Source organism: Vigna angularis, chromosome 4 (genome assembly GCF_016808095.1).
Source record: "Vigna angularis cultivar LongXiaoDou No.4 chromosome 4, ASM1680809v1, whole genome shotgun sequence".
Lineage (NCBI taxonomy): Eukaryota > Viridiplantae > Streptophyta > Magnoliopsida > Fabales > Fabaceae > Vigna > Vigna angularis.
The window spans coordinates 25,117,474-25,144,487 of record NC_068973.1 but is presented as its reverse complement, the minus strand read 5'-3'; the positions used below and the strand labels follow the sequence as shown (position 1 = coordinate 25,144,487).

The window sequence follows — 27,014 nt, the reverse complement described above, 5'->3', positions numbered from 1 at the left end:
TTTTTCACTTCAAAACCTGGGGGAATCTCCATGTACACTTCCTCATCTAGATTTCCATGAAGAAAGGCATTCTTCACATCTAGCTGGTGTAAGTCCCATAAAAAATGGGCAGCCAAAGAGAGAATAACTCGAACTGTATTCATCTTTGCCACTGGGGCAAATGTCTCCTCATAGTCAATCCCATATGTTTGGGTATATCCTTTTGCCACCAATCTAGCTTTATATCTTTCTATTGTCCCATCTGCCTTATGTTTCACTGTGAATATCCATCTACACCCTACTGCCTTGTCTCTTGGCTTATCAACAATCTCCCAAGTTGAATTTCTTTCTAATGCATTCATCTCTTCTTTCATGGCTTGATTCCAATGTTCAATTTTCATGGCCTCCTGGATTGAGGTAGGAATTTCTATGGCATCAATGGCAGCAATAAAACTTCTGTGCTTATCAGAGAGATTGTTAGTGAAAACATACTGAGAAATAGGATATTTAGCACATGATCTTCTTCCCTTTCTCAATGCAATGGGTAAATCCTCAGTAATGCTTACCTCCTCGTCATTGATATCTTCAGGGATCCTCACCTCCGGATTAGACAATTTTTCTTGCTCGAGAGTTGAAGTGGGTTGTTTGCTTCTTTTATATTTGTTGCCAAAAAATCTGTCTTCTTCCTCTTCTTCCTCACTATGGACTATGCTAGCTTCATTGCTCAAGTCTTGGATATCTTGTGTTAGTTGAAAATGAGACTGATTTGTTATTCTCAATCATAAAAAATACATTCTCATATCCTCTATTTGTAATAATCTAATTCTCCTAAAAAGGAACTAGGGAAACTAGGAAAACAAAATAAAATAAAAGATTATATATCTATATCTTCTAATTAGGAAGATTCTAAAGATATTTTCTCCAATTACAACAGTGTTACTCTCCTAAAACTAAAAAGTATTACATGTCTGCCAATGTCACTTTCTTTGAACAGACTCCTTACTTCTCTCCATTTGTTCAGGATGTTTCTATCCTCCAACAGGTCCTTCCTATTCGAATGGCTGAGTCAAATAGCTCCACTGTCTCTGTCATTCTAAGTCTTGATCACAATCCTCCTGCACCCATTTCTCCACATACTGAGATCATCCCACACAGGGCCCCAATGGATACTCCACCTCCCCAAGGCAATGGTGAATCTCCTACTTCAGATTCTTCTCCCTCGTCACCTCCTCTCACGCCTCCTGGTGAAAATGATTCAACATGGCCTATTGCCCTCAGAAAAGGTATTCGTTCTACTCGAAACGCTCATCCCATTTATTATTTTCTTAGCTATCATCGATTGTCGCCCTCTTATTTTTTTTTCATTTATCCTCAGTGTCCTCTGTTTTTATACTCAAGAATGTGAAAGAAGCACTTGATCATCCTGGATGACGTCAAGCTATGATTGCAAAAATGCAGGCTCTTGACCATAGTAATACTTGGGAGTTGGTGCCCCTTCCCCTGGAAAAAAGTGGTTGGTTGCCGATGGGTGTATGCAGTTAAAGTCGGCTCTGATGGTGAAATTGATCGGCTCAAAGCTCGACTTGTTGCAAAAGGTTACACTCAAGTTTATGGTCTTGATTATTGTGACTCTTTCTCTCCTAGCCAAGATGACTACTATTCGCCTCTTTTTTGCCATGGCAACCATTCGTCACTAGCCACTTCATCAATTGGATATCAAGAATGCCTTCCTACATGGTGATCTTAAGGAAGAAGTTTATATGGAGCAACCTCCTGGGTTTGTTGCTCAGGGAGAGTCTGGTATGGTATGCAAATTGCATCGATCTCTATATGGCCTCAAGCAATCCTCACGTGCTTGGTTTGGAAAGTTTAGCTCCATTGTTCAAAAAGTTGGGCTAAAACGTTGTGAAGCAGACCATTCAGTTTTTTACTGTCATTCTTCTCTTTGGAAATGTGTTTACTTAATAGTATATGTTGATGATATTGTCATTACAAGAAATGATATTGTTGGAATATCTCAACTGAAAGAGTACTGTGTGTAGACATTTTCAAACCAAGGATCTTGGAAGTCTCAAATACTTCTTAGGCATTGAAGTAGCGCAATCAAAAGATGGAGTTGTAATCTTCCAAAGGAAGTATGCTCTTGATATATTACAAGAAACATGCATGATTGATTGCAGATCGGTAGACAGTCCCATAGACCCAAACCAAAAATTAAGGACAGAAGAAGGTGAATTATTCTCCGATCCAAAGAGGTATAGGAGGCTGGTTGGAAAACTAATTTATCTCACTATTACAAGGCCAGATCTATCCTTTGCAGTTGGAGTGATTAGTCAGTTCATGTAGGCTGGTTGGAAAACTAATTTATCTCCCGGGCAAGGATTGTTATATGAAGATAAAGGACGCATTTAAGTCGCTGGGTATTGTGATGCAGATTGGGCAGGTTCGCCTATTGATAGACGGTTTACTACAATGTGTTTTTTAGGAGGAAACATTATTTCATGGAAAAGTAAGAAACAAAATGTAGTAGCTCAATCAACAGCTGAAACCGAGTATAGGGCAATGGCGTCACTAACATGTGAACTTATATGGGTAAAACAATTCCTTCAAGAGCTTAAATTCTGTGACATCCATACTATGAAAATGTATTGCGACAATCAAGCTGCTCTCCAGATTATATCAAATCCAATGTTTCACGAGAGGACTAAACATATAGAAATTGATTGTCATTTTGTTCGAGAAAAGTTGTTGACTAAAGAAATATGTATTGAGTTTATTGGGTCAAATGATCAACTTGCGGATGTTTTGACCATGTCATTAAGGGTTCCTCGGATTGAGTTTATTTGTTCCAAGCTTGGTACATACAATTTGTATGGTCTAGCTTGAGGGGGACTGTTAGGATATTTATCCTATTTATCATCATTATATTGTGTCAAGGGTTACCCTATCTATCTTGATTATATTATGTCTAGGGTTACCTATTTATTACGATTATATTTGTCTAGAGTTACCTTACTTATCATGTACTCTTGTATCAATTTATCCTTATAAATAGAAGATTATGAGTGGGATCAATCAAGCTCTCTAGAATTATTTTGCAGTTTAATTCTCAAGTAGGTTAACAAATAAATTATCTCCCAATTCTTAATATATTTGTGTTTTGCTAGGAAAACAAACTTATTCTAGGAAGTTAACTTGATACTTTTTTATATTGCAGATAATTTTAAAGCAATGTCGGCAAACCCATTGCCATTATTGCCTGAATGATCTACCTGCTGATAGAGTTCCTTGTTTATCATGTTCAATACCATTGTATTGCTCCCACCAATGCCAGATACGAGCAGGTGGGCAAATGTTCAGGATGTACCCAGAAAAAGATGACACTTTTAAAAAAATGCCCAGTGATCTTGGAGAATATGCTTCTGAAGTTATCCAAAGCAATGATTCTGAACAAGAAATTGAGGATATTACTGAACATAAACATGAATGCCGAGGTGTACATTGGCCTGTGGTACTGCCATCTGAGATAGTTTTGGCTGGCCGAATACTAGCAAGGTTTTTGCTGAATAGCACGTCTGATAGTATTATAAACTTTGTGGAAAGGCTGGTATATTTTAAATGCATGTAGTTTTTGAGTTCAGTTCATTTTGTTGTGATTATATTATGACTAGCTGCATGCTTATGGCTTCTTCTTATGCAGGAGCTTTCTCATTGTTACAAACATATGTCATCTGAAAGCAAATTGGATTCACACATATATGCCATTGTATTGTTGTATTGTCTTCAACACTCATGTGGAACCATGTTTTCCATAGACGGAGTCTCCATATCACAGGTTCTTTTGTTACTCCTCTGTGTACATGCATGCACATGTGGATATGTCTATTTGTTCTTTGATTAATAACAAAAGTTACAAAACAATCATATGCCATGTGTTGGGCATCATTTTCCCAATACGTTGAAGCATTTGTTGAAAAATGTAATTCATGTTGTTGCTTTCTTGTATTTGAATTATTAAAATAATCATATTCCGGTTCCATAATTCTTTGTAAATGCAGGTTGTCATTATTATCTCTCAAATTAAAGTGAATTGTATGACCATTGTTCGTTTAAAATCAATTGATGCTCATGGACTATCAGGTCATTTTGGACAATTTCCATTAAAATCTGATGCACATTCAACTAGTAACGTGGAACAGGTAGAAATTTTGCCGCATGTCTTTTAAAGTATAATTGGATTAATGCATTGATTGCATAATTTACTTTGTCTTTCAATTACAAATTGCTACATTAGATTTGTTGAACTATTGATACCTTTAAGGTCCGTTTGGTGGACAGGATGTGAGAGAATAGGATATGATAACTATGCTACCCTATTGTAATATGATGTTTGTTTTATCAACAAGATCTGGTAATGTTATTTTGTCACATTTTATCTTGTGTCATTGTAGTGTATTTATTTTCCCAGGGGGAGCTATGTTAAGTTTAAGAGGGTAGGATAAACTCTTTCTCCTCTCTTTCTATGGTATTCACACAAATTTTAATTATTATTAGCAATTAAAATATAAAATATATTTTTTAATATTAAAATATACTTTTAGGAAATTTTTTTACATCACAATATTAATTTTACAGAACTTATATAATTTATTTATAATTTGACGCAAAAGTAACTATATAAATAAAATAAAATTTTGTATAAAATTTATACGATAGTAGACATCATAATTTTTTATTTAACATATTTATTTTTATAATTACTGTGGCACGTAAATTTAAATTATATTATTTATTAGAATATTAAATTAATTAATAATAACTTAAATATTTTTAAGATTTTAAAATGTTATATAATTTTTTATATTATAAAAAATAGTTATAGAAATAAAATATAATGTTGTATAGTTTATTTCATTTTCTTAATAATTTTCATAGTTATAAAAGTTTTAAATCAAAAGTCAATTTTAAGAAATCATGTGAAATTTTAATGAATAATTGCCTTTTAAATATAATTATATCGTATTATTTAATGTTATATTGTGTGTGCACCAAATACTGTATATGATTATAATTATGTTAATATCCTATTATGTTCTTGCGTAATCATATCATATCCATCAAAAATAGCACCAAAAATTGTGCTTGACATTATTTTTGATTGGTTGACACTTTAAAAATATTTACACTGACAATAGATAGAAATTAAACTCATGGCTTTATTTGCATCATTTTCTTTTTTGATATACTTGTTTTGTTTTGCTGTATTTACTTGTGAATATTATTGCAAGTCAAACAATTGTAATTATGACATTGCTGGTGATGGTAATCTTTTCTTAGTGACTATTATATCCTTGGTGATTCTATGTCATAATATGTTATTTCTCGTAGGTCAGAGTGGGTAAAGCTATCTATAAAGCTGCCAGTTTATTTAACCATTCTTGCCGACCGAATGCTCATGCATATTTTCTTTCACGCACTCTTTACCTACGAATCACACATGGTGTAGCAGCTGGTTGTCAGCTAGAACTGTCTTATGGTCCACAGGTATTGGAAATTAAAAAGTTGTATTGAAGATTTTCTGGTTAGTTTTGTTTGAAACTTTTGAAGTATGTCTATATTCTTATTCTTTTCCTTTATAAAGATTTTCAGTGATCAAACATCCTTAAAGCTTAAGCTGTTAGAGAGTAGTTTTATTTTCATCTCTAACATTCCTCCTCAAACAAATTCCCTTTGTGCTTGAGCCATTGAGGACAAGGGCCTACCAAACTATGTACTGAAATATTAATTTAATTAGAATAAGGGTTGCATGGATCGAGCTATTTACAACTTAATTTAAGAGGCTCTGTTGCCTATCAAGAAACCAATTCCAAAAGTGAGAGAAAAGAAGGATCATGAATTTGAGGGGAAACTGTTGAAGTATAATGTCTTTATTATTATTAATATTTATGTTAGGGTTGTGTTAGGGGCTTCCAGCCCTTTACTTTTCAGAACTACTGTCTCCTATAAATACAGTAGTAAGTTGTATAAGGTTTTCTTAGTGAAATATAAGACTTTTCATCTTCTCTCAACTCTTCAAGTTGGTATCAAGAGTCAGACCTTTGTGTCTTCCTTGTCTATCGTCGACGACATTGTCTCTCTGTCATTTCCGCCGTTCGCTCCGTTGTTCGCCGTCGCCGCATTTCGCCGTCGCCGCTGTTCGCCGTCGCCACTGTTGTCCGCCGCCGTCGCCGCCGCCAAACGTTGCTTTCTCCGACGAAGTCAAGGGTTTGGTGCGCCTTGAGAAGCGCAACCCAACCCTGGTGGTCCCGTCCTCTAAAGCCTCCGCACGTGCCGCTTCTTTCTGGCTAGTCTCGACCGCGTGTTCGATACGCTCCACCTTTCTGGTGTCGGAGTTGCACCGCATCACTACAGATCGTCTTGCTGGAGCTTCTTGAGTGTGTTTTGGTTCTTGTTTCTCCGTTTCGTTGGCTTGGGCTCATACCTAGGGTCTTCTCCCTCACGTTTTTTGAAACCCTAAGTCCCATTTCTTCTCACAGTTTTAAAATGGGCTCTTCTACTGGAATTAATTCCTCTTTATCTGCTACCCCTATCGTTACATATGCAAAATTGAATTGGAAAATTTATTTATCATGGTCCTCTGCTGTGGAATTGTGGTTTCTTGGTCAAGGACACCATAATCACCTTTAACAAGATATTTCTATGGTCCCAGATGAAGGAAAAATCTCAGTGGCAGAAATTAGACTTTCAGTTATGTGCTGTCTTGTGGCAATCGGTTGAGCAAGAGGACCCTATAAGACATGTTCCTCTTTTTGGATAAAGGCCCAAGATATTTTTGCTAATGATGTACAACGTCTTTTCAATGCAACCCAAAAAGCAACTTCTCTCAAACAAGTCAACCATGATATGGTTTCCCATATAGCAAAAGCTCGGGCTGCGGTAGAAGAGTTAAAGAACTTCTTTGTAGCTGATTCATTAGAAAATATCAACAAAAAGCTTGACAAGTTTTACATGGTCCTAATTTTGAAAAGTTTACACTCTGATTTTAATCATGTACATGATCAAGTTTTAGCTGGTGATCAAATCTCGTCGATGGATGACTTAGTTACTCGACTCCTTCGGGTACCTACATTGGTTAAAGACGAGAATTTAAGTGATGCTATTGAAACATCAGCAATGCTAAGGAATACTTTTCTGCAACATTTTCTTCATTCTTATCTTCCCAAGGAATTTTACACCAGTCAACATGTCCTCACACTCCACAACAAAATGGCATTGCAGAGAGAAAGAATAGACATCTCATTGAAACTACACGCTCCGTGATGTTGAATACTAATGCTACTGTTCATCATTGGGGTGATGCAGTCCTTATTGTCTGTTTTCTGATCAATAGGATGCCTTTTTCCTCTCTTGTGAATAAAGTCTTTCACTCTATCATTTTTCCAAATGACCCACTTTACCATGTCTCTCCTTGCATATTTGGGTGTACTTGTTTTGTTCATAATGTTTCTCCAGGTCTTGATAAACTCTCTGCAAAAGCTATTAAGTGCGTCTTTGTGGGATACTCTCGCCTTCAGAAAGGGTATAAATGTTATTCTCCCTGAACCAAGAGATATTATTCTCCAATTTAGAAGGAATAATATTCTTTCTTATTATCATTATGAGGTTACTAAACCTCTATATATACATGAGTCTGCAGTATATTTTAGGAAATATGGACGCTAATTCTAAGGAGACAGATCCCTGTGATTACGGGATTAATTCTATATAAATAAATCTACATAATTCTCCACTTTAGGTTTTTAGTATTTTGTTACCTTTATTGATGACTATTCCAGATGTACTTAGTTGTTTTTAATGAAGAATCGTTCTGAGTTGTTTCCTATTTTCCAATCATTTTTCAATGAAATAAAAACACAGTTTGGGGTTTCTCTTCGAACTTTACGCAATGATAATGGCCTTGAATACCTTTCTCAACCGTTTAAACATTTTATGGCTTCTCATGGCATTCTTCACCAAACCTCATGTGCTTATACCCTTCAACAAAATGGGGTGGCTGAGCGCAAGAATAGACACCTTATTGAAACAACTCATACACTTCTAATTCATGGTCAAGTACCCTCACGTTTTTGGGGTGATGTAGTTCTCACTGCATGTTATCTTATAAACCGCATGCCATCTTCCGTCCTAGATAACAAAATCCCTCATTCTATCTTATTTCCACAAGACCCTCTACATCCATTACCTCTTAGAGTTTTTGGTTTTACATGTTTTGTTCATGATTTTAGTCCTGGTGTTGATAAGTTATCTCCCAAGTCTCACAAATGTGTCTTCTTAGGATTTCCACGGTCACAAAAGGGCTATAAGTGTTTTTCCTCTTCCCTCAATCGTCATTTTATCTCTGCTGATGTCACTTTTGATGAATCTTCTTTTTACTTTTCACATCTATCTTCTAGTTCTGTACCTCCACCTACTACTGTTGATATTCCTATTTTCTGTGATCCTTCTCGTGATGCTCCACCCCTTTTGCCTCCTCCTTCTTTAGACTCTCATTCACCACTGGATCGTCCTTCACCACAACCCTTCAGGTTTATAGTCGCCACAATTGTCTCCCTCATGACTCACTTTCAGTGCCGTCGTTTGCCAAGATCTTTGGTTTGAAAATGATGACAAAGGTGCTGTTTTATCTGAGAGATGCCAAGACAAATGAATTTTCCTATGAATTTGAGGGGAAAATGTTGAAGTATAATGTCTTTATTATTATTAATATTTATGTTAGGGTTGTGTTAGGGGCTTCCAGCCCTTTTACTTTTCAGAACTACTGTCTCCTATATATATAGTAGTAAGTTGTATCAGGTTTTCTTAGTGAAATATAAGACTTTTCATCTTCTCTCAACTCTTCTCTTGAAACTTTTGCTCATATAAGCAAAATTGAGGCTTGGAATAATATAATATTTGGTTTGTATCATCATGTATTACAATAAAGAAACATCTATTAGACAATTAAAAATAATAGAGGCATGTTTTATTATACTAATCAAACCTGTTTTGTACTTGTAATCACACATCCTCTGTGAGGTTCCTTTGTTCAGGAGACCAAACAGAACACTCTCTTCTCACAATAACACTCGAAACAGCAAAAGATGAAAATATGTGTATGTATATTACTGAATTTGTAATGTATATTAAGAGAAATACAATTATACGTCCCAAGGAAGCCTCCCTTCGCTGGAAAATGTCCAGTCTATACCCAAAAGGAAAATATATGATAATCCCCTTCTCCCTCTATTCTGTTTCTTATTTATATTGTCTCTCTCTACTAACAAACTATCCTCCTTTCCCGCCTTTAATTTCCTCCCCTCATATACTTTTAACTTCCTAACATTACACCCCGCTGCAAAACAACCTTGCCCTCAAGGTTGGAACCGTGAAACTGGATCTCCTGGCTCCTCTTCATCATCGTGTTATCATATGAAGGGAATCCATTGGCTACTACCCTCCAATTCAGGTCTGGAGGCTTTGGTGGTGGCAAATCCTCCTCCACTGTCTTCCATTGACCAGGCTCCTTGATGTAGGTTGCTAGTCCAAAATCTGCCAATTTAATAGGAGATGAGGAGGATCTTGTTGCTAAGAGAATGTTCAGGCTTTAAATCTTTATGAACAACCCCGTTTTCATGACAATACAAAACCATCTGCATAAGGTGCTTGAAGATAACCCTGGCTTCAGATTCTGAAAACCATCCATGCTTCTGTAATCGATGAAAAAACTCTCCTCCAACACAACGTTCCATCACCAAGTGAACAAAGCCTTCCTCTTCATAAACTGCTTTGAGATCCACAAAATTGGGGTGACCGGATAGCCTAGCCATTATCTCTATCTCAAGTTTTACAGTCCTCAAATCATCCGAAGTAACCAAGCTATCTTTAGCAATTGATTTGCAGACTAAAACCTCTCCTGTTAACTTGTCCGAACATGCCCTTATGACACCAAACTGTCCCCAACCCAATTGCTCGCCGAGAACGTACCGATCTTTTAGATTAGAGACTTGACTTGTCTCTAATATGGTCTCAGTCAAGGCTGCTACTTTGTAACTATTGTATGAAGTACAAGGTTCACTGTTGTTGTCGCTCTTGGCAACAGCCATACCAATTTCCTCCTCCCTCCTCAACAAACCGAGAAATATAGTGTTACAACGTGGTTCCTTGATACCATATGACACATTTGTTACAACGTGGTTCAAGTGAATTGTAATTCCTTCTCCCAGAGACTCAACAACGGAACTGTAACCCCCTTTAGTCATACAATGAGCTCCCCCAAAACCCCATACACCTCATCTTGATTCTAGTAGGGAAGAGAAACATCATTAAGTGAAGCAGCACAACCATACTCCAAATGAGCAAAGTGCCAATCCATAACCCTCCTCTCTTGAGGGCTCGAAATCTCCTCATCAAGCTTTCTTTTTCAGAACTATCCCTTTTGGAATCAAAAGGTCTATATGCAGACTTGTTTTGTTCAGTTTCTTCACTGTTTTCTTCACTGTTATATTCAGCTTCAAGTGCTTCATCCATATCTACATGAATTTTTTGTTCTGTCACTATGTCGTAAAAAGGGAAATCACTCTTCAACACTGTCAACTCAAGGCCCAACTGAGCGCAAGGATCTGGTCTTCACTCAGTGGCCACATCAGCCTCAACACCAATTATAATGCTAGCTCCAAGATCGATAGGGATAGAAAGTGAGGAGTGATCTGGTTTTCCCGATGCTTGCGGCATCAGGATTTCAAACTCCGGGATGTACTCGTTGACACTCCCCTTTTATCGCGCGGTGCCCCGATTTAATCCGCCAAACCTCCGTGTCAGAGCGTCGGTGAACATTTTCCAAGTCGGATGCTTGGTTTTCTTCCGCCAGAAGCAGATCCAATAGTAGCTCACGCCTCTCTCCATACAGATATATACCAGCTTCATCTTCTCCCTCTCCGTCACGTTCTGGAGATCGAAAATATTCTCTGCCTTCGCGATCCAGCCCATGGGGTCTGCTCCTTCGAATGTTGGTAGTTCAACGCGCTTCATCCAGCTACGTTGCCTGTCTCCTCTGTCCTCTTCGGCTTCGTCCTCCAAACTCTCTGTTGGTCGTCGTTCGCGTTCAGCTTTGACAGAATCGCGACTTCCTTCGAAGCTCCGATCCTGGTTCCTAGAGCATCGTCCATGAGCGCGGTTAAACGTCTGGAGCCCATGCGTCAACACTCGTATCTCCACCTTCAGTTCTTCCACCTTCGACTCCATCGCCATCACTCGTCCCTCCATTCTTCTTCTTCACCCGCGCTCTGTTTGCTCCTCCGATACAGATCCGGCAGCTCGGACCAAACTTGTTAGGTTCCTTTGTTGAGGAGACCAAACAGAACACTCTCTTCTCACAATAAGACTCGAAACAACAAAAGATGAAAGTATGTGTATGTATATTATTGAATCTGTAATGTATATTAAGAGAAATACAATTATACGTCCCAAGGAAGCCTCCCTTCCTTCACTGGAAAATGTCCAGTCTATACACAAAAGGAAAATATCTGATAATCCTCTTCTCCCTCTATTATGTTTCTTATTTATACTCTCTCTGTCTAATAACAAACTATCCTCCTTTTCCGCCTTTGATTTCCTCCCCTCATATACTTTTAACTTCCTAACATCCTCTCATACTGGAGAAAGAACAAAGCAGTACCGAACTTGAAGAGAAGGATAAAAGGAACTATGCACCCGTTAAATGAACTTATACTCCTCTCTAGACTCACTTGAGTAGTATCACACCATGCATGGGGTTAACCAGTGTTTTTAATAACAGTTTGTTAGACTTGAATAATGAGAGGGAGAAAATAAATATTTTATTAATTACAATCATGATAATTACATCCTCAACTCCTCTATTTGTTACAATCACATTCTCTTAGAAAAGGAAATAAAGTCTACCAAAACGAATTCTAGGGATATTTTTCCTAATTCCTATGGAGATTTTAGGATATTTTTATTCCAATAATCCCCTATTTACGACAGTTAGGCCTTAAATACCTCCCTGGTTACTGGGTCTGGAATTGTACTTATTTGACATGGTCTAAGTTCTCCTTCCCCCCTACAAAAGGAAAGCATTAAAACACAAGTGATTTACTCAGAATTGCAAATGCCAGGTCTGTTTTAAGAATTCTTTTGTTCAAATGTTAATAAACAGTTCTGTTTTGCAGGTTGGGTTGTGGGATTGTAAAGATCGCCTTAACTTTCTCAAAGATGAATATGCGTTTCATTGTCAGTGTATTGGTTGTTCAGAAGTCAATGTATCCGACATAGTCCTCAATGCCTTCCATTGTGTCAATCCAAATTGTTCTGGTGCAGTGTTAGAAAGCAGAGTACATGACTGTGAGCAGCAGAAAATCAAGCACTTCACTATTACTGACCTTGTAAGCCATTTAAAGGACACGTGTTGTATTGAATTACTATTGTTCTTTATATTATAAATCTAGTTGAAGTTTAAATTGTGTGCTTCACCTCAGACAGTGTCTTGATTTTCAAGAGATTTCCTTAACAAAACAATATGGAAGCCATTCTTGTGGTTGAGATGCATTACATTATATGGAAAAAGTGAATATTAATGTGATGATTTGTACAAGCTAACTGCAACATATATACCTAATAATAAATGCTATCCTAGTATATTTAGGCTTCAAATAAAGGGAACGAGGAATACAAATTCTAATTATGTGGAGGGAATATGGAAATAAGGGTAGAAATCTCTGCAAATACAAGAAACAAATTGTGTGCTACAACATAAGCAAATTATTCATGCATAACAACTATTCTTTTTTGTATTTGAATATCAAGCAGCCTACCTCCACCTTCTATTTATACTAGGATGTGTTCTAAAAACGCATACCTGATCATGAGTTAAATTCAGATATGGAGTTAAATTTTGGTATATCTTAGTCTTCTGATTCATCCATATTTTGGAGCTGTTACTAGAAAATACTATGGATTGGCGATTCTATCATATACCATTTTTATAATAAATAATGAATAACTGTTATTTACTGAGAAACTAAGCATTTTCGTTCTGCCACGTAAGTTGCTCAAGGGTCAGGAAACTTGGATCATTATGATTCATGTTTTCACCCTTTCAAGTTTGCAATATTTTTTCACTATAAAAATCCTCCACCCTTTCAGGTTGAAAAGAATGATGACATTTGTGAAGTATCTCTTAATGTCTTCAAACAAAACGGGGCCCATATTCATGGTCAACCTGGATACTGTTTGAAATGTGGTTCTTACTGTGATTTGGAGTCTTCTCATGCTGCAGTCAGTGAAGCTCTAATATGCATAAAAAGGTTTGCACTATCCAATTTGACTCCTAATAACCCCGTCCTAAAGTACATCTTTCCTTTTACTCTGAATATAATCATGCAAATCTTGAATAGTTTCCAATTTGAGGCTACCTTGATAACCCCACCCGTGCCACCTGGCCACCCCCCTTCCCCACCCCATTTTAAATCCTGCATGATCTCATCATAATAGTAGATGACTGCTTATTTTTGAGTATTTTACGTCCTGAAATACGGAAATGACAGGTTGCAGGATGCAAAATCTTCAAAAGAAATTTCGCGTATTACTATTTCTGATGCTTTGATATCTCTTCAATCACTAAGATTAAATTTGCATGCTTACAACAAGCTTATTGCGGAGGTGAGTTTGAGCTTCCTCCACTTACAAAACTCCTCCATGCTTGTTATAGTTCTATTTGTTTTTTCTAATAGTATGTGTGTTGGGTAGTTTTGGAATACCCATACGGTTCAAGCAAGTACTTCATAATCATTGAAGTTAACCAATGCAAAATTAAAGTAATCATGAGATAGATAAGATGAAGCCTATAAAACTCTTAAAATCATATTGATATTGCATTTAACCACTCCACTTTAATATACAACCCTGATTTCTCAAATGTCATTTTTACTCCCATCAGCCCTATCTCTTTATTCCTTTCCCTTCACATATCTCACTCTCTTTTCTTTTTTCCTTTCTCTTCCCCAAAGGATGTATACACCTCCTTAGGGGTGTGGAGTTATTTTTGTGTGATATATATGATATGTATTTGAGAACTTATGTAAATACATAATCTTTTTAAACAAAAAATAAGCTAATCCAAACATGCCCTCAATGTCTGGATTTCTTAGACTCCAAGTGTGTATATCTGTGGTGACAACTATTGAATAGCATGGACTGGTAGACAAACAATATCTCATGTTTCTAATGATGATTTAACTTTTATATCCTTCAACAAAATATGATGCATGCAGGCAGAAGACAGCATTGCTCAGGCTTTTTGTTTAGTACGAGAATTACAATTATCTGTTGATCATTGCAAAGCTTCTATCCAGGTAAAACTTTTTATGAATAAGCTTACTAGTATCAAAGGGGTGGGGAGGGAACAATTTGTTTTTGACGTATTTTTTGTTTACTATATCCCTTCCTGTACCTACTGTTGATCATTGCAAAGCTTCTATCCAGGTAAAACATTTTATGAACAAGCTTACTAGTATCAAAGGGGTGGGGAGGGAAAAATTTGTTTTTGACGTATTTTTTGTTTACTATATCCGTTCCTGTATACCTAGAACCTATCAGCTATCCAGAATTCTTTCCAATGGCAGAAATATAAATATTTTTTAAATGGAACTCAGAAAACTGCCCTGTTAAATTGTGTGGTGTAGCACTGTTAAATCAGACAGAAAGAAAAGAAAAACAAAAAACATTTCAGCCATTAGTCTAAAAACTATTATATCTAACTTTCATATTTACTTTATGATGGTTGTTGACATAAGTTCCCTCTCCCAGTGTAGCCTTCTTCTGGATATAAATGTATGCTTGTGGAACATGTTTTCTGTTGATTATGTTATTGTTTATTGATGTTGGGGAAAATTTCACCCGCACCAAGCAATTGAAAATGAGAACTCATTGGTGTGCATCTTATAGGAACTGGACTCATGAATTTAACAATTACGATTTGGGCATTTTAATCATTCAACCATGAATAGTGAGAATCCTTAATAACCAAATTCCATTTGAAGTGAAATAAATTGATGCAGTTTAGTAAGATTTGATTAAAGGACATCAATTAAATTCCTAAACTTTTTTAATTGAGTTAGATCAAGAATCTCCTTGACCAAACTCACCGTGATGCAAACTTAGGTATCATTAGGTGCCTACGTTCCACAACAATTGGTATATGATACTCAGTTAAGTATTAAAGTGTTTGGTTCTTTTTCTTAACGACTAACGTTTAAGGAGGGTGTTTATCTATTGTTTTGGGAGAAAAACCTGCCCTTAAAAGCCACTCCCATTGTCCCTAATCGTAAAATATTTTTCTGATATTTTTTGCCCAATATCTTTTTGCCCTTTCTATTGATTTTTTTTTCTATTGAACTTGCATTAATTGTTTTTGACCAAAAATACACATAATTATTTTGGTTCATAAATAATAAATGTTATGAATTGTCTTTTTTCTCCATTATAAAGATTGGAGAATTTAAGAGTTTAGTTTTATAAATTAAGACTTCATTACTATTATTCTGTCTCCATAAATTAATTTGTTTAGAGAGTTTTTAAAAAATATTGCACTACAAAAAAATAAATCTTCTAATTGCATTAACTAAACGTTTTAATAATTATGAATTTGTTAACAATATATTTATACGGATGGAGTAGTTGTTGTTGTAATTTAAGATAATATCTTTAGAATCTTCCTAATTAGAGGAAATAGATATATAATCTTTTATTTTATTTTACTTTCCTAGTTTCCCTATTTCCCTTTATTTTAGTTTCCTAGTTTCCCTATTTTCCTTTATTTTACTTTTCTAGTTTCCCTATATCCCGTTTTAGGAGAATTACATTATTACAAATAGAGAGTATGAGAATGTATTTTTTATGATTGAGAATAATAAATCAGTCTTATTTTACACCGTTGTTAAGAAAGAAGAACCAAATACTTAACTAATCTACCAAACACTTCATTCTACTCGGTGAAGCTTTAGGCACCTCATAATAGCCAAGTCTGTTGTCATAAATAGCATCATAAGTAAAATAGCACAGGATAGAATTTGTGATGACACCTTTTTCCTACATCCGTGGAAACACTTAAACAAGTTGTTCACTTAGATCAATAAAGATTACGAGTTTTGTGGAAACATGAAAAATACTCACCTAGAAATATATCTTCCTACAAACTCACGTATCCCTACAAAAGAATGGTAAAGCACGCTCACAAAGAGACATTTGACTACCAAGTGACTACCCACACTTCTATCTGACTTGAGTGCCTTAACACTGTTAGGATATTTATCCTATTTTATCATCATTTGGTGTATGCAGGTTGGCCCTGATAGCACAATTGATCGTCTGAAAGCTCGACTGGTTGTCAAAGGCTACACACAGATTTTTGGTTTGGATTATGGTGATACTTTTTCTCCAGTGGCAAAAATGACCTCTGTTCGCCTATTCATTGCCATGGCCACTCTTCGACAATGACCTCTTTACCAACTTGATGTCAAAAATGCTTTCCTTAATGGTGATTTGCATGAAGAAATTTATATGGAGCAACCGCCTGGCTTTGTTGCTCAGGGGGAGTCATCTGGATTGGTATGTCGTCTTTGCAAATCCTTATATGGCCTAAAACAGTCTCCTCGGGCCTGGTTTGGTAAATTCAGTTGTGTTGTTCAACAATTTGGTATGTCTCGCAGTGAAGCGGATCATTCAGTGTTCTATCGCCACTCAAGTGCTGGATGTATCTACTTAATAGTGTATGTCGATGACATTGTTCTCACAGGAAGCGACTATCTTGGCATCTCTCAGATGAAACAACACCTTTGTCACCATTTTCAAACCAAAGATCTTGGCAAATTCCGGTACTTTTTGGGTATTGAAGTAGCACAATCCAATGCTGGTATTGTCATATCTCAGAGGAAGTATGCGTTAGACATCTTGGAGGAAACATGGTTAATGAACTGTAAATCTGTTGAGACACCTATGGACCCTAACATCAAACTCCTACCAAATCAGGGGGAGCCTTTCTCAGATCCTGAACGGTACAGAAGATTAGTTGGTAAATTAAACTATCTTACTGTTACGCATCCTGACATTTCCTTCGCAATTAGTGTGGTGAGTCAATTTCTAAACTCTCCATGTGAAGACCATTGGGATGCAGTTGTTCGCATATTGAAGTATATTAAAGGATCACCTGGAAAAGGTTTGCTATATGGTCCTAACAACGATACAAAAATCGTTTGCTATTCAGATGCTGATTGAGCTGGTTCCCCTTCTGATAGGAGGTCTACTTCTGGATATTGTGTCTCTATTGGTGGCAACCTGATATCTTGAAAAAGTAAGAAGCAAAGTGTTGTGGCAAGGTCCAGTGCAGAAGCAGAATATAGAGCTATGGCATCAGCTACTTGTGAGCTTGTGTGGCTTAAACAATTGCTTAGTGAATTGAAATTTGGAGATGTCACTCACATGACACTTATATGTGATAATCAAGCTGCTCTCCATATTACCTCTAACCCTGTCTTCCATGAGAGAACCAAGCACATTGAAGTTGATTGTCATTTCATTCGAGAAAAAATCATATCCGGAGATATCAAGACTGAGTTCGTTAACTCAAGCAACCAGTTGGCAGACATATTCACTAAGTCCTTACGAGGACCTAGAATTGATTATCTTTGTAACAAGCTTGGAACATATGATTTATATGCTCCAGCTTGAGGGGGAGTGTTAGATGTTAAGATGTGTGTTTCTGTTATTTGGGCTCAGCCTATTCTGTATGAAGGTCATTGGCCCATATCCTACAATATAAATAAACTACCCTATGTGTATGCACAACACAGAAGGGATATTTTCTCCCAATCTTCTCTATTTCTGACAGCTATCTTTACATCCTTTTTGAATGAAATCAAGAATCAATTTGGTCAAGTAATCAAAATATTAAGAAGTGATAATGCAAAAGAGTATTTCTCATCCTCCTTTTCTGCCATCTTGAGTTCCCATGGTATCTTACATCAGTCTACTTGTCCTCATACACCAGAGCAAAATGGTATAGCAAAACGAAAAAATAGACACTTGGTTGGAACTACTCGTACCCTTTTGCTTGGTGCCCATATTCCTGTCCATCACTAGGGGATGCCATCTTAACTGCATGTTATCTTATTAATAGGATGCCCTCCTCCTCTCTTGATAATAAAGTCCCTTTCTCCATTTTGTTTCCTAATGATCCTCTCTTTCATACATCTCCCCGAGTGTTTGACTGTGTATGTTTTGTTCATGACATGTCTCCAGGTCTAGACAAACTCTACGCTCGCGCTCTCAAATGTGTCTTCTTAGGCTATTCTCGACTTCAAAAAGGATACTGGTGTTACTCTCCTGAAACTAAGAAGTATTACATGTCTGCCAATGTCACATTCTTTGAACAGACTCCTTACTTCTCTCCATCTGTTCAGGATGTTTCTATCCTCCAGCACGTCCTTCCTATTCCAATGGCTGAGTCAAATAGCTCCACTGTCTCTGTCATTCCAAGTCTTGATCACAATCCTTCTACACATGTTTCTCCACATACTGAGATCATCCCACACAGGGCCCCAATGGATAGTCCACCTCCCCAAGACAATGGTGAATCTCCTACTTCAGATTCTTCTCCCTCGTCACCTCCTCCCACGCCTCTTGGTGCAAATGATTCAGCATGGCCTATTGCCCTCAGAAAAGGTACTCGTTCCACTCGAAACCCTCATCCCATTTATAATTTTCTAAGCTATCATCGATTGTCGCCCTTCTATTTTTCTCTTTTATCCTTAGTGTCCTCTGTTGTTATACCCAAGACTGTGAAAGAAGCATTTGATCATCCTGGATGGCGACAAACTATGATTGCAGAAATGCAGACTCTTGACCACAGTAATACTTGGGAGCTGGTGCCCCTTCCCCCAGGAAAAAAGGCGGTTGGTTGTCGATGAGTGTATGCAGTTAAAGTTGGCCCTGATGGTGAAATTGATCGGGTTAAAGCTCGGCTTGCTGCAAAAGGTTACACTCAGGTTTATGGACTTGATTATTGTGACACTTTCTCTCCTGTAGCCAAGATGACTACTATTCGTCTCTTCTTTGCCATGGCAGCCATTCGTCACTGGCCACTTCATCAATTGGATATCAAGAATGCCTTCCTACATGGTGATCTTGAGGAAGAAGTTTATATGGAGCAACCTCCTGGGTTTGTTGCTCAGGGGGAGTCTGGTATGGTATGCAAATTGCATCGATCTCTATATGGCCTCAAGCAATCCCCACGTGCTTGGTTTGGAAAGTATAGCTCCATTGTTCAAAAATTTGGGCTAAAACGCAGTGAAGTAGACCATTCAGTTTTTTATTGTCATTCTTCTCTCGGGAAATATGTTTACTTAATAGTATATGTTGATGATATTGTCATTACAGGAAATGATGCTGTTGGAATATCTCAACTAAAAGAGTACTTGTGTAGACATTTTCAAACCAAGGATCTTGGAAGTCTCAAATACTTCTTAGGCATTGAAGTAGCGCAATCAAAAGATGGAGTTGTAATCTCCCAAAGGAAGTATGCTCTTGATATATTACAAGAAACAGGCATGATCGATTGTAGACCAGTAGACAGTCCCATGGACCCAAACCAGAAATTAAGGACAGAAGAAGGTGAATTATTCTCCTATCCAGAGAGGTATAGGAGGTTGGTTGAAAAACTGATTTATCTCACTATTACAAGGCCAAATCTATCCTTTGTAGTTGGAGTGGTTAGTCAGTTCATGCAGGCTCCATGTGTTGAGTATTGGAATGCTCTCATTCGCATTCTAAGGTATGTAAAGAAGGCTCCCGGGCAAGGATTGTTATATGAAGATAAAGGAAGCATTCAGGTCTCTGGGTATTGTGATGCAGATTGGGCAGATTCACCTATTGATAGATGGTCTACTACAAGATATTGTGTTTTTCTGGGAGGAAACATTATTTCATGGAAAAGTAAGAAACAGAATGTAGTAGCTCGATCAACCGCGGAAGCTGAGTATAGGGCAATGACATCACTAACATGTGAACTTGTATGGGTGAAACAATTCCTTCAAGAGGTTAAATTTTTTGACATCCATACTATGAAGATGTATTGCGACAATCAAGCTGCTCTCCACATTGCATCAAATCCAGTATTTCACGAGAGGACTAAACATATAGAAATTGATTGTCATTTTGTTCGTGAAAAGTTGTTGACCAAAGAAATATGTACTGAGTTTATTGGGTCAAACGATCAACTCGCAGATGTATTGACCAAGTCATTAAGGGGTCCTCGGATTGAGTTTATTTGTTCCAAGCTTGGTACATACAATTTGTATGCACCAGCTTGAGGGGGAGTGTTAGGATATTTATCCTATTTTATCATCATTATAGTGTGTCAAGGGTTACCCTATTTATCATGATTATATTGTGTCTAGGATTACCCTATTTATCATGATTATATTGTGTCTAGGGTTATCCTATTTATCATGTACTTGTGTATCAATTTATTCTTATAAATAGAAGATTGTGAGAGGGATCAATTAAGCCCTCTAGAATTATTTTACAGTTTCAATCTTAAGTAACACTTCACAGGACTTATAGATAAGGCATATTGGTTACTTCTCACCTTTCAAGGGCGTTACTTCTCCCATAACCTGCAATCTAACTTCTAGTACTTGTTAATGAATGCATTTCCAATATGGTCTTCTTATAAAATTTATAAGTTTTTCTACGTAATAGGTCTAAAACATTTTGTTCCTTTTTGTGTTACAGATTCTGGAAAAGCTATACGATACTGATGATATTGTTATTGCTTACGAACTTGTGAAGCTTTCTTCCATCCAACTTTCCTTGGATGATTCTACTGCTATGGAAAGCATAAATCGAATAGATGATATCTTCTCACGTTATTATGGACGTCATGCAGACTTGGTGTTCCCTTATCTTCAATATCTTAGGGGAGAAATTGAGAAATTTTCAGTGAAGGCCATCCAATAAAATACTTTTACGACAAAATGTCCTACAGAATTTGAGTTATAATTGTCAATCACAGGTTAAATGATTGGTCATATAATATGAAAGATATACAATAGTCAAGACCTCAAGAAAGATTACTCAAAGCTCATCCAAGCTGTTTGATAGTCTAGGCATACCATGCATAAATAAGAACTAGACTTTGAACTAAGGTCAGTCTGTGCTCTCTAACTACTCTCTTTCTGAACTTGTGCTTTATTGATATAGATTCATTCAAATTTAAAGAGGATGGAGATATATTTTAAAGATTGTCTTGAGATCTCAGTTGATGAAACCTCAATTAGTTACAAGGGTATCAGCAATAACTTTCCACGTTATAGTTTTAGTTCCCAAAGAAAATTGTTTTTTGCAGTAAGTTATATTATACCTGCTATTACTAAATCAACGAATTTATTTCTTTCTTAATTAATGGTTTTGTGGAAATGGGGAGCAGTAAACCGAGGAGATTGTGTAATTTTGATGATTGTATTCTATGTGCTGAATTTAAGAGCATATGGTGCAAAGCTATACGTATGAAAAGCTGTAGGAATGGTTACTTGACAGATTGTGCAGCTTAGCAATGTTGAAATGTAATGTTTCTTTATTATTATTATTATCATTATTATTTATGTATGGGAACCCAACTATTAGGTTAGGGTTTAAGGAAGTGCCTTGACCTTTTGTAGTCTGCTCCTTTGTACTCTATAAGTTCTTCAAGTAAGAGCATATGGTGCAAAGCTATAGGTATGAAAAGCTGTAGGAAATGGTTACTTGACAGATTGTGCAGCTTAGCAATGCACTTCTTTTACTCCATCTTCTAACCGGTTTTGGTATGCTCTCTTAAACATGTGGTATTATCTGCTCTCATATCGAGTACAATTACTGATGACTTTTAGAAGACTGCATCCAGTATTAGCTCCAGAGACTAACAATTGTCTGATCTACTGGTATGTTTGGCTATGGGTTGTCTTCTCACTCTGATACCTATTGACAACCTAGATTACCAACTGGGCGTTTTTTGAAAACCCCCATGAGATACGAGTCTTCTCTCTGACTCTTAGTTAACAGAAACATTTATTGATCCATTACTACTTGATACCTTCATTTCGTGATTAGGGTTATCAGTAGTTTGAAATCTCACTATGACTAAAGTAATTTAATGGTTACAAGTTACACTATATTACTAAACATAGTTTTACCTCCATGGTAATACCCAAAACACATAAATTACCCACCTATGATTACTTAAAAGTTCTCCTTTTTCATACATCATACTTCATAAATACCACACCTAATATCAAACATCACAATTTGTATTGACTTATACTCAATTTTCTTAATTCATAATATTTCATTTAGACAACATTTTATTCTCACTCTTCACAAATCATTACCACCAAACACCATATGTAACAATCTAAAGCAATCCTCATAGGATATTGGGTGATAGGATAGAAGGCAGGGGAGCCAAACGGTAGGAGGCAAAGGGAAGCAAGTCGAACGGTGGAAGGCGGTGAAGAGATGGAGCCGAATAGTAGAAGGCAAGGGGAAGCAAGTCGAACGGTGGAAGGTGCTGAAGAGTTGGAGCTGAACGGTAGGAGGCAGGGGGAAGCAAAGCCGAACGAAAGGCGGTGAAGAGCTGGAGCCGATCGGTTGAAGAGTGACTATCCTAACTAGGATAACAGTTAGGATGGGCGGGAAATAATTATAGTAAATAAGGTCATATCCTAGGGAAATACTCAGTATAAGTTAATTATAGTAAATAGAGTTACATCCTAGGAAAATATTCAGTATAAGTTAATTATAGTAAATAAAATTATATTCTAGGGAAATATTCATTATAAGTTAATTATAGTAAATAGAGGTATATCCTAAGGAAATATTGAGTAGAAGTTAATTATATTAAATACAATTATATTCTAGGGAAATATTTAATATAAATAAAGTGAGATGCTATTGTTTAGGGCATGCTTTTAATTATTGAGTTTGTTGACAGGCGGCTATGCTCCTGTGAAGGAGGTTATGCTCCCAAGTAATTGACGGATGTTATGCTCCCAATTACCCTTGTTTACTTTTGTTTATTTAGATATCACCATCAATAAAAGAGATTCGTTCAATAAAAGAGATTCATTTGTCCATTATCATTCGTTCATTGTTCTGTGCTTGTTGTGTGAGAGGTTATCTGGTTAGGTTTTGTACTCAGGTACGTAACAATTGGTCCGACCTGCCAGATCCTCAAGGGAGGGAACTGTCGGATCGTCAAGGGAGCGCTGCGGGATCAAGAAGTAATCAAGAAACTGCCAGATCTTGTAAGAAGAGTGAAAGGCAAGATGGAAGGAAGAATGAATGTAGTCGAAGGGAAACTGAAGGACATGGAGCGGAACCTGGAGAACGTGGAGCAGTCCATGGGGACTTTGGAGGCGGCAATGCAAGAAAATTTCCAAGAACTGATGAGGATGATGGGAGGCCAAGACCGACAACTAGATGGCAACTCGGGTGGAAGCCAGGGGTCTGTGAACCGGAAAAGGAGGGACCGGCGAGATGAAGGGGAAGGCGAGAAAGAGGGTGGTACGCAGGAGCAACCAAATTGGAGAAAAAGGGTAGAGTTACCGGTTTTTGAAGGAACTGATCTATCGAATTGGATCAACATAGCTGAGAAATTCTTTGAATTACATGGAGTGTCAGAGGAAGAGAAGGTGTGCCTAGCCTACATCTGTATGGAGAGAAGTGTCGGATACAGGTTCAGATTTTGGAGGGAGAAGGCCAGGAACCGTTCGTAGGCTGGTTTAAAGGAAGCGATGGTGATCCGATTCGGAGAAAGAAGCAGGGTGTTAGTCTTCGAAAGACTGGCGGCCAGTAAGCAGTCAGGGACAACGGAAGAATACGCCCAAGCTCCGAACAGGCGAGGAATGTCGGATCCAAACATGAGAGGATTACTGAAACCGAACGGTAGAGGACTGCCAAATCCGAACGGGAGAGGATAGCCGGATCCGAATGGGAGGGGACAGTCAGAACCAAACGAGAGAGGAGAACCGGAACCAAACAGGCGAGGACTGACAGATCCGAACGGGCGAGGACTGACAGATCCGAACGGGAGAGAACTATCGGATACCCTTAGCGTGAGGGAAGGAAGAAAGAAGGCTTTGGAAGGAAGGGCAGATGGAAGAATCAATGCTCCAAAGAGAAAGATGGATTTTGGGAAGACGTGGGCTAGCGAACAGAAAAGGGGGCTTGCAGTTCTTGATACACCTGCAAAGCGAAGAGAGTTGTTTGAAGTATGGGAAGACATCAAAGACCATTTTCTCAAGGCCTACGATTCTGGAAAAAAGGTGACTAGAATGAAGGAAGAATGAGAATCATTGAAAGGGGAATTGCCACCACCCAAACCTCTAGACCTGAATTGAAGAGCCATGAGATCAAGCTCCCCAGTTCCAACCTTGGGGACAAGATTGTTCTGCAGCGGGGTGTAATGATAGGATACTGAGTGATAGGATAGAAGGCAGGAGAGCCGAACGGTAGGAGGCAAAGGGAAGCAAGCCGAACGGTGGAAGGCGGTGAAGAGCGGAGCCGAACAGTAGGAGGTAGGGGGAAGCAAGCCGAACGGTGGAAGGTGGTGAAGAGTTGGAGCTGAACGGTAGGAGGCAAGGGAAAGCAAAGCCGAAGGGAAGGCGGTGAAGAGCTAGATCCGATCGGTTGAAGAATGACTATCCTAACTAGGACAACAGTTAGGATGGGCAGGAAATAATTATAGTAAATAAGGTCATATCCTAGGGAAATATTCAGTATAAGTTAATTATAGTAAATAGAGCTACATCCTAGGGAAATATTCAGTATAAGTTAATTATAGTAAATAGAATTATATCTTAGGGAAATATTCAGTATAAGTTAATTATAGTAAATAGAGGTATATCCTAAGGGAATGTTGAGTAGAAATTAATTATAGTAAATAGAATTATATTCTAGGGAAATATTTAATATAAATAAAGCTAGATGCTATTGTTTAGGGCATGCTTTTGACTATTGAGTTTGTTGTCAGGCGGCTATGCTCCTGTGAGGGAGGTTATGCTCCCAAGTAATTGACGGAGGTTATGCTCCCAATTACCCTTGTTTACTTTTGTTTATTCAGATATTACCATCAATAAAAGAGATTCGTTCAATAAAAGAGATTCATTCATCTATTATCATTCGTTCATTTTTTTGTGCTTGTTGTGTGAGAGGTTAGCTGGTTAGGTTTTGTACTTAGGTACGTAACAAATCCCATACTCGTATAACACCAAGAAGTCAAGAAGAAGGGAAATATCTCTTAAGTATCATCCCTCTAGGGAAAAGAAAATTGTATAGGCCTCTCGCTCAAATGCCCAATTCTCATTTGAGTGTCACTATATTACCGCTTGAGCATCAATATAATGTTTAAGCGACTAGAATCTTAAAAGAGAGAATTGCTATGGTGTTTCTCTTGTCTCCTGAGCAACCAAAATTCCAGAGCAGAAAGAATTGTTATAGGATCTCTTTCTAGCTTGAACTAATATCCATAGCTTGAGCAACAGTGCTCCTCGCTTAAGCGACGTATGGTTTCCTAAGCGAAGTGAACAAACTTCACAAAACAAAGTCTTTGATTTTTTCATTCTAAAATCATTTCTCCTCTATATACTATGTGTTGTAATTAGAGGAAAATCTTTTTAATTAGAAAAAATATATATAGAATTTTTTTAATTAGAGAAAATATTTGTAGGATCTTTTAGTTTATTTTTCAATATATTGCTTCCTTATTTCCTTTTTTTAAAAGATTAGATTGTTAGAAGTAATGAGAATGTAATATACATGAATGAAAATAATAAAATTCATTCTTTTTCAATTAGATTCAAATACCTAATGTTGTCAAACTTAAGAATCGGAAAACTAGTAAGAGTTACTAGTAAGAGTTACGAGCGTATGTAAAATGTTAGATGTTAAGATGTGTGTTTCTGTTATTTGGGCTTAGTCTATTTTGTATTAAGGGCATTGGCCCATATCTTACAATATAAATAAACTACCCTATGTGTATGCTAAACACACAAGGGATATTTTCTCCCAATCTTCTCTATTTCTCATATGGTATCTAGAGCACAGGAATAGTTCCAGTCAACTCCACGGTCTCCGGCACCCATCACTGCCGCTGCCGTTGCAGTCACCGTCGCTGCCGTCGCCTCCAACGCTGCCGTCGCCGCCGCCGCTGCCGCCGCCGCTGCTGGCGCCGGAGTTCTAGAATCGACCGGCGACCACACCATCGGAATCGTCTCAGCCGGGCGACCACTGTGGTACGAAGATCGCGGCGAACGGACCACCCACGCGCCTCCACGCGCCGCCGCAAGAGTCGTCGCTGCCGCCGCGCGTGCCGGCGCGTCGTTGGAGCTTTCCGCCGCCGATCAGCACCGCCGTGGTCGCCTCCTCGCCCTCTTTCTGGATCTGTGGTCGTTGCGTCAATTGGAGCACTTTGAATTTTTAGGGTTTCTCCCTCTCCATGGCGTCTTCCTCGTCTACAAACACCTCTATTGGTGGCTCATCTTCTGATCCCTCAATATATACCAATTATGTGAATGTACACTTGTCCATTGACAAGTTAGATGGCACAAATTATGCAACATGGGTGTCCGACATCAAACTTTGGTTGAAGAGTCAGGGGTACTTAGATCATCTTACTCAAAATGTGACTACTGCTCCCATAGATGACACCTCCCGCTGGATGAAAATTGATGCTCAGTTATGCATTGTTATAAAGTCCACCATTCACTCCTCACTGAAACAAATGTTTCGATCCTATGAAACATGTTCAGAAGTATGGGCACAAGCGAAGTTGTTATACACAAATGACACTCAGCGTCTTTATGGTGTTTGTCAGGACCTATTAACCGTTATTGGTCCGCGCAATCCTGGTCCCATGGCAGAATATTTGGGTAAAATTCATGCCCTTC

General features: G+C 37.7%; 2 protein-coding genes across 8 annotated transcripts in view; both read left to right on the top strand.

The window, feature by feature from the left end:
- LOC108331645 (uncharacterized) overlaps window positions 1–27,014 on the top strand; it is a 46,211-nt gene that overhangs the window by 13,060 nt on the left and 6,137 nt on the right. For 2 of the 7 annotated variants that reach the window (XR_008248318.1, XR_008248319.1), the window contains exons 7-15: window positions 3,197–3,586; window positions 3,680–3,814; window positions 4,038–4,178; window positions 5,368–5,523; window positions 12,207–12,419; window positions 13,180–13,340; window positions 13,581–13,695; window positions 14,307–14,387; window positions 20,824–21,236. Coding sequence is in view for 5 of the 7 variants with exons in the window: in XM_017566484.2 (XP_017421973.1) it covers window positions 3,197–3,586; window positions 3,680–3,814; window positions 4,038–4,178; window positions 5,368–5,523; window positions 12,207–12,419; window positions 13,180–13,340; window positions 13,581–13,695; window positions 14,307–14,387; window positions 20,824–21,048 (1,617 nt within the window). In the remaining 2 variants the exon portion in view is untranslated. Of the gene's footprint in view, window positions 1–3,196; window positions 3,587–3,679; window positions 3,815–4,037; window positions 4,179–5,367; window positions 5,524–12,206; window positions 12,420–13,179; window positions 13,341–13,580; window positions 13,696–14,306; window positions 14,388–16,374; window positions 16,532–20,823; window positions 21,346–27,014 lie in introns of those variants that run through there. The other 5 variants (XM_017566484.2, XM_052876091.1, XM_052876092.1 and 2 more) reach the window with 5 other exon arrangements.
- LOC128196148 (uncharacterized) lies at window positions 928–2,636 on the top strand. The gene is made up of 2 exons (XM_052876095.1): window positions 928–1,262; window positions 1,355–2,636. The coding sequence occupies exons 1-2, from the start codon at window positions 944–946 to the stop codon at window positions 1,408–1,410; spliced, it is 375 nt and encodes a 124-aa protein (XP_052732055.1). The 5' UTR covers window positions 928–943; the 3' UTR covers window positions 1,411–2,636.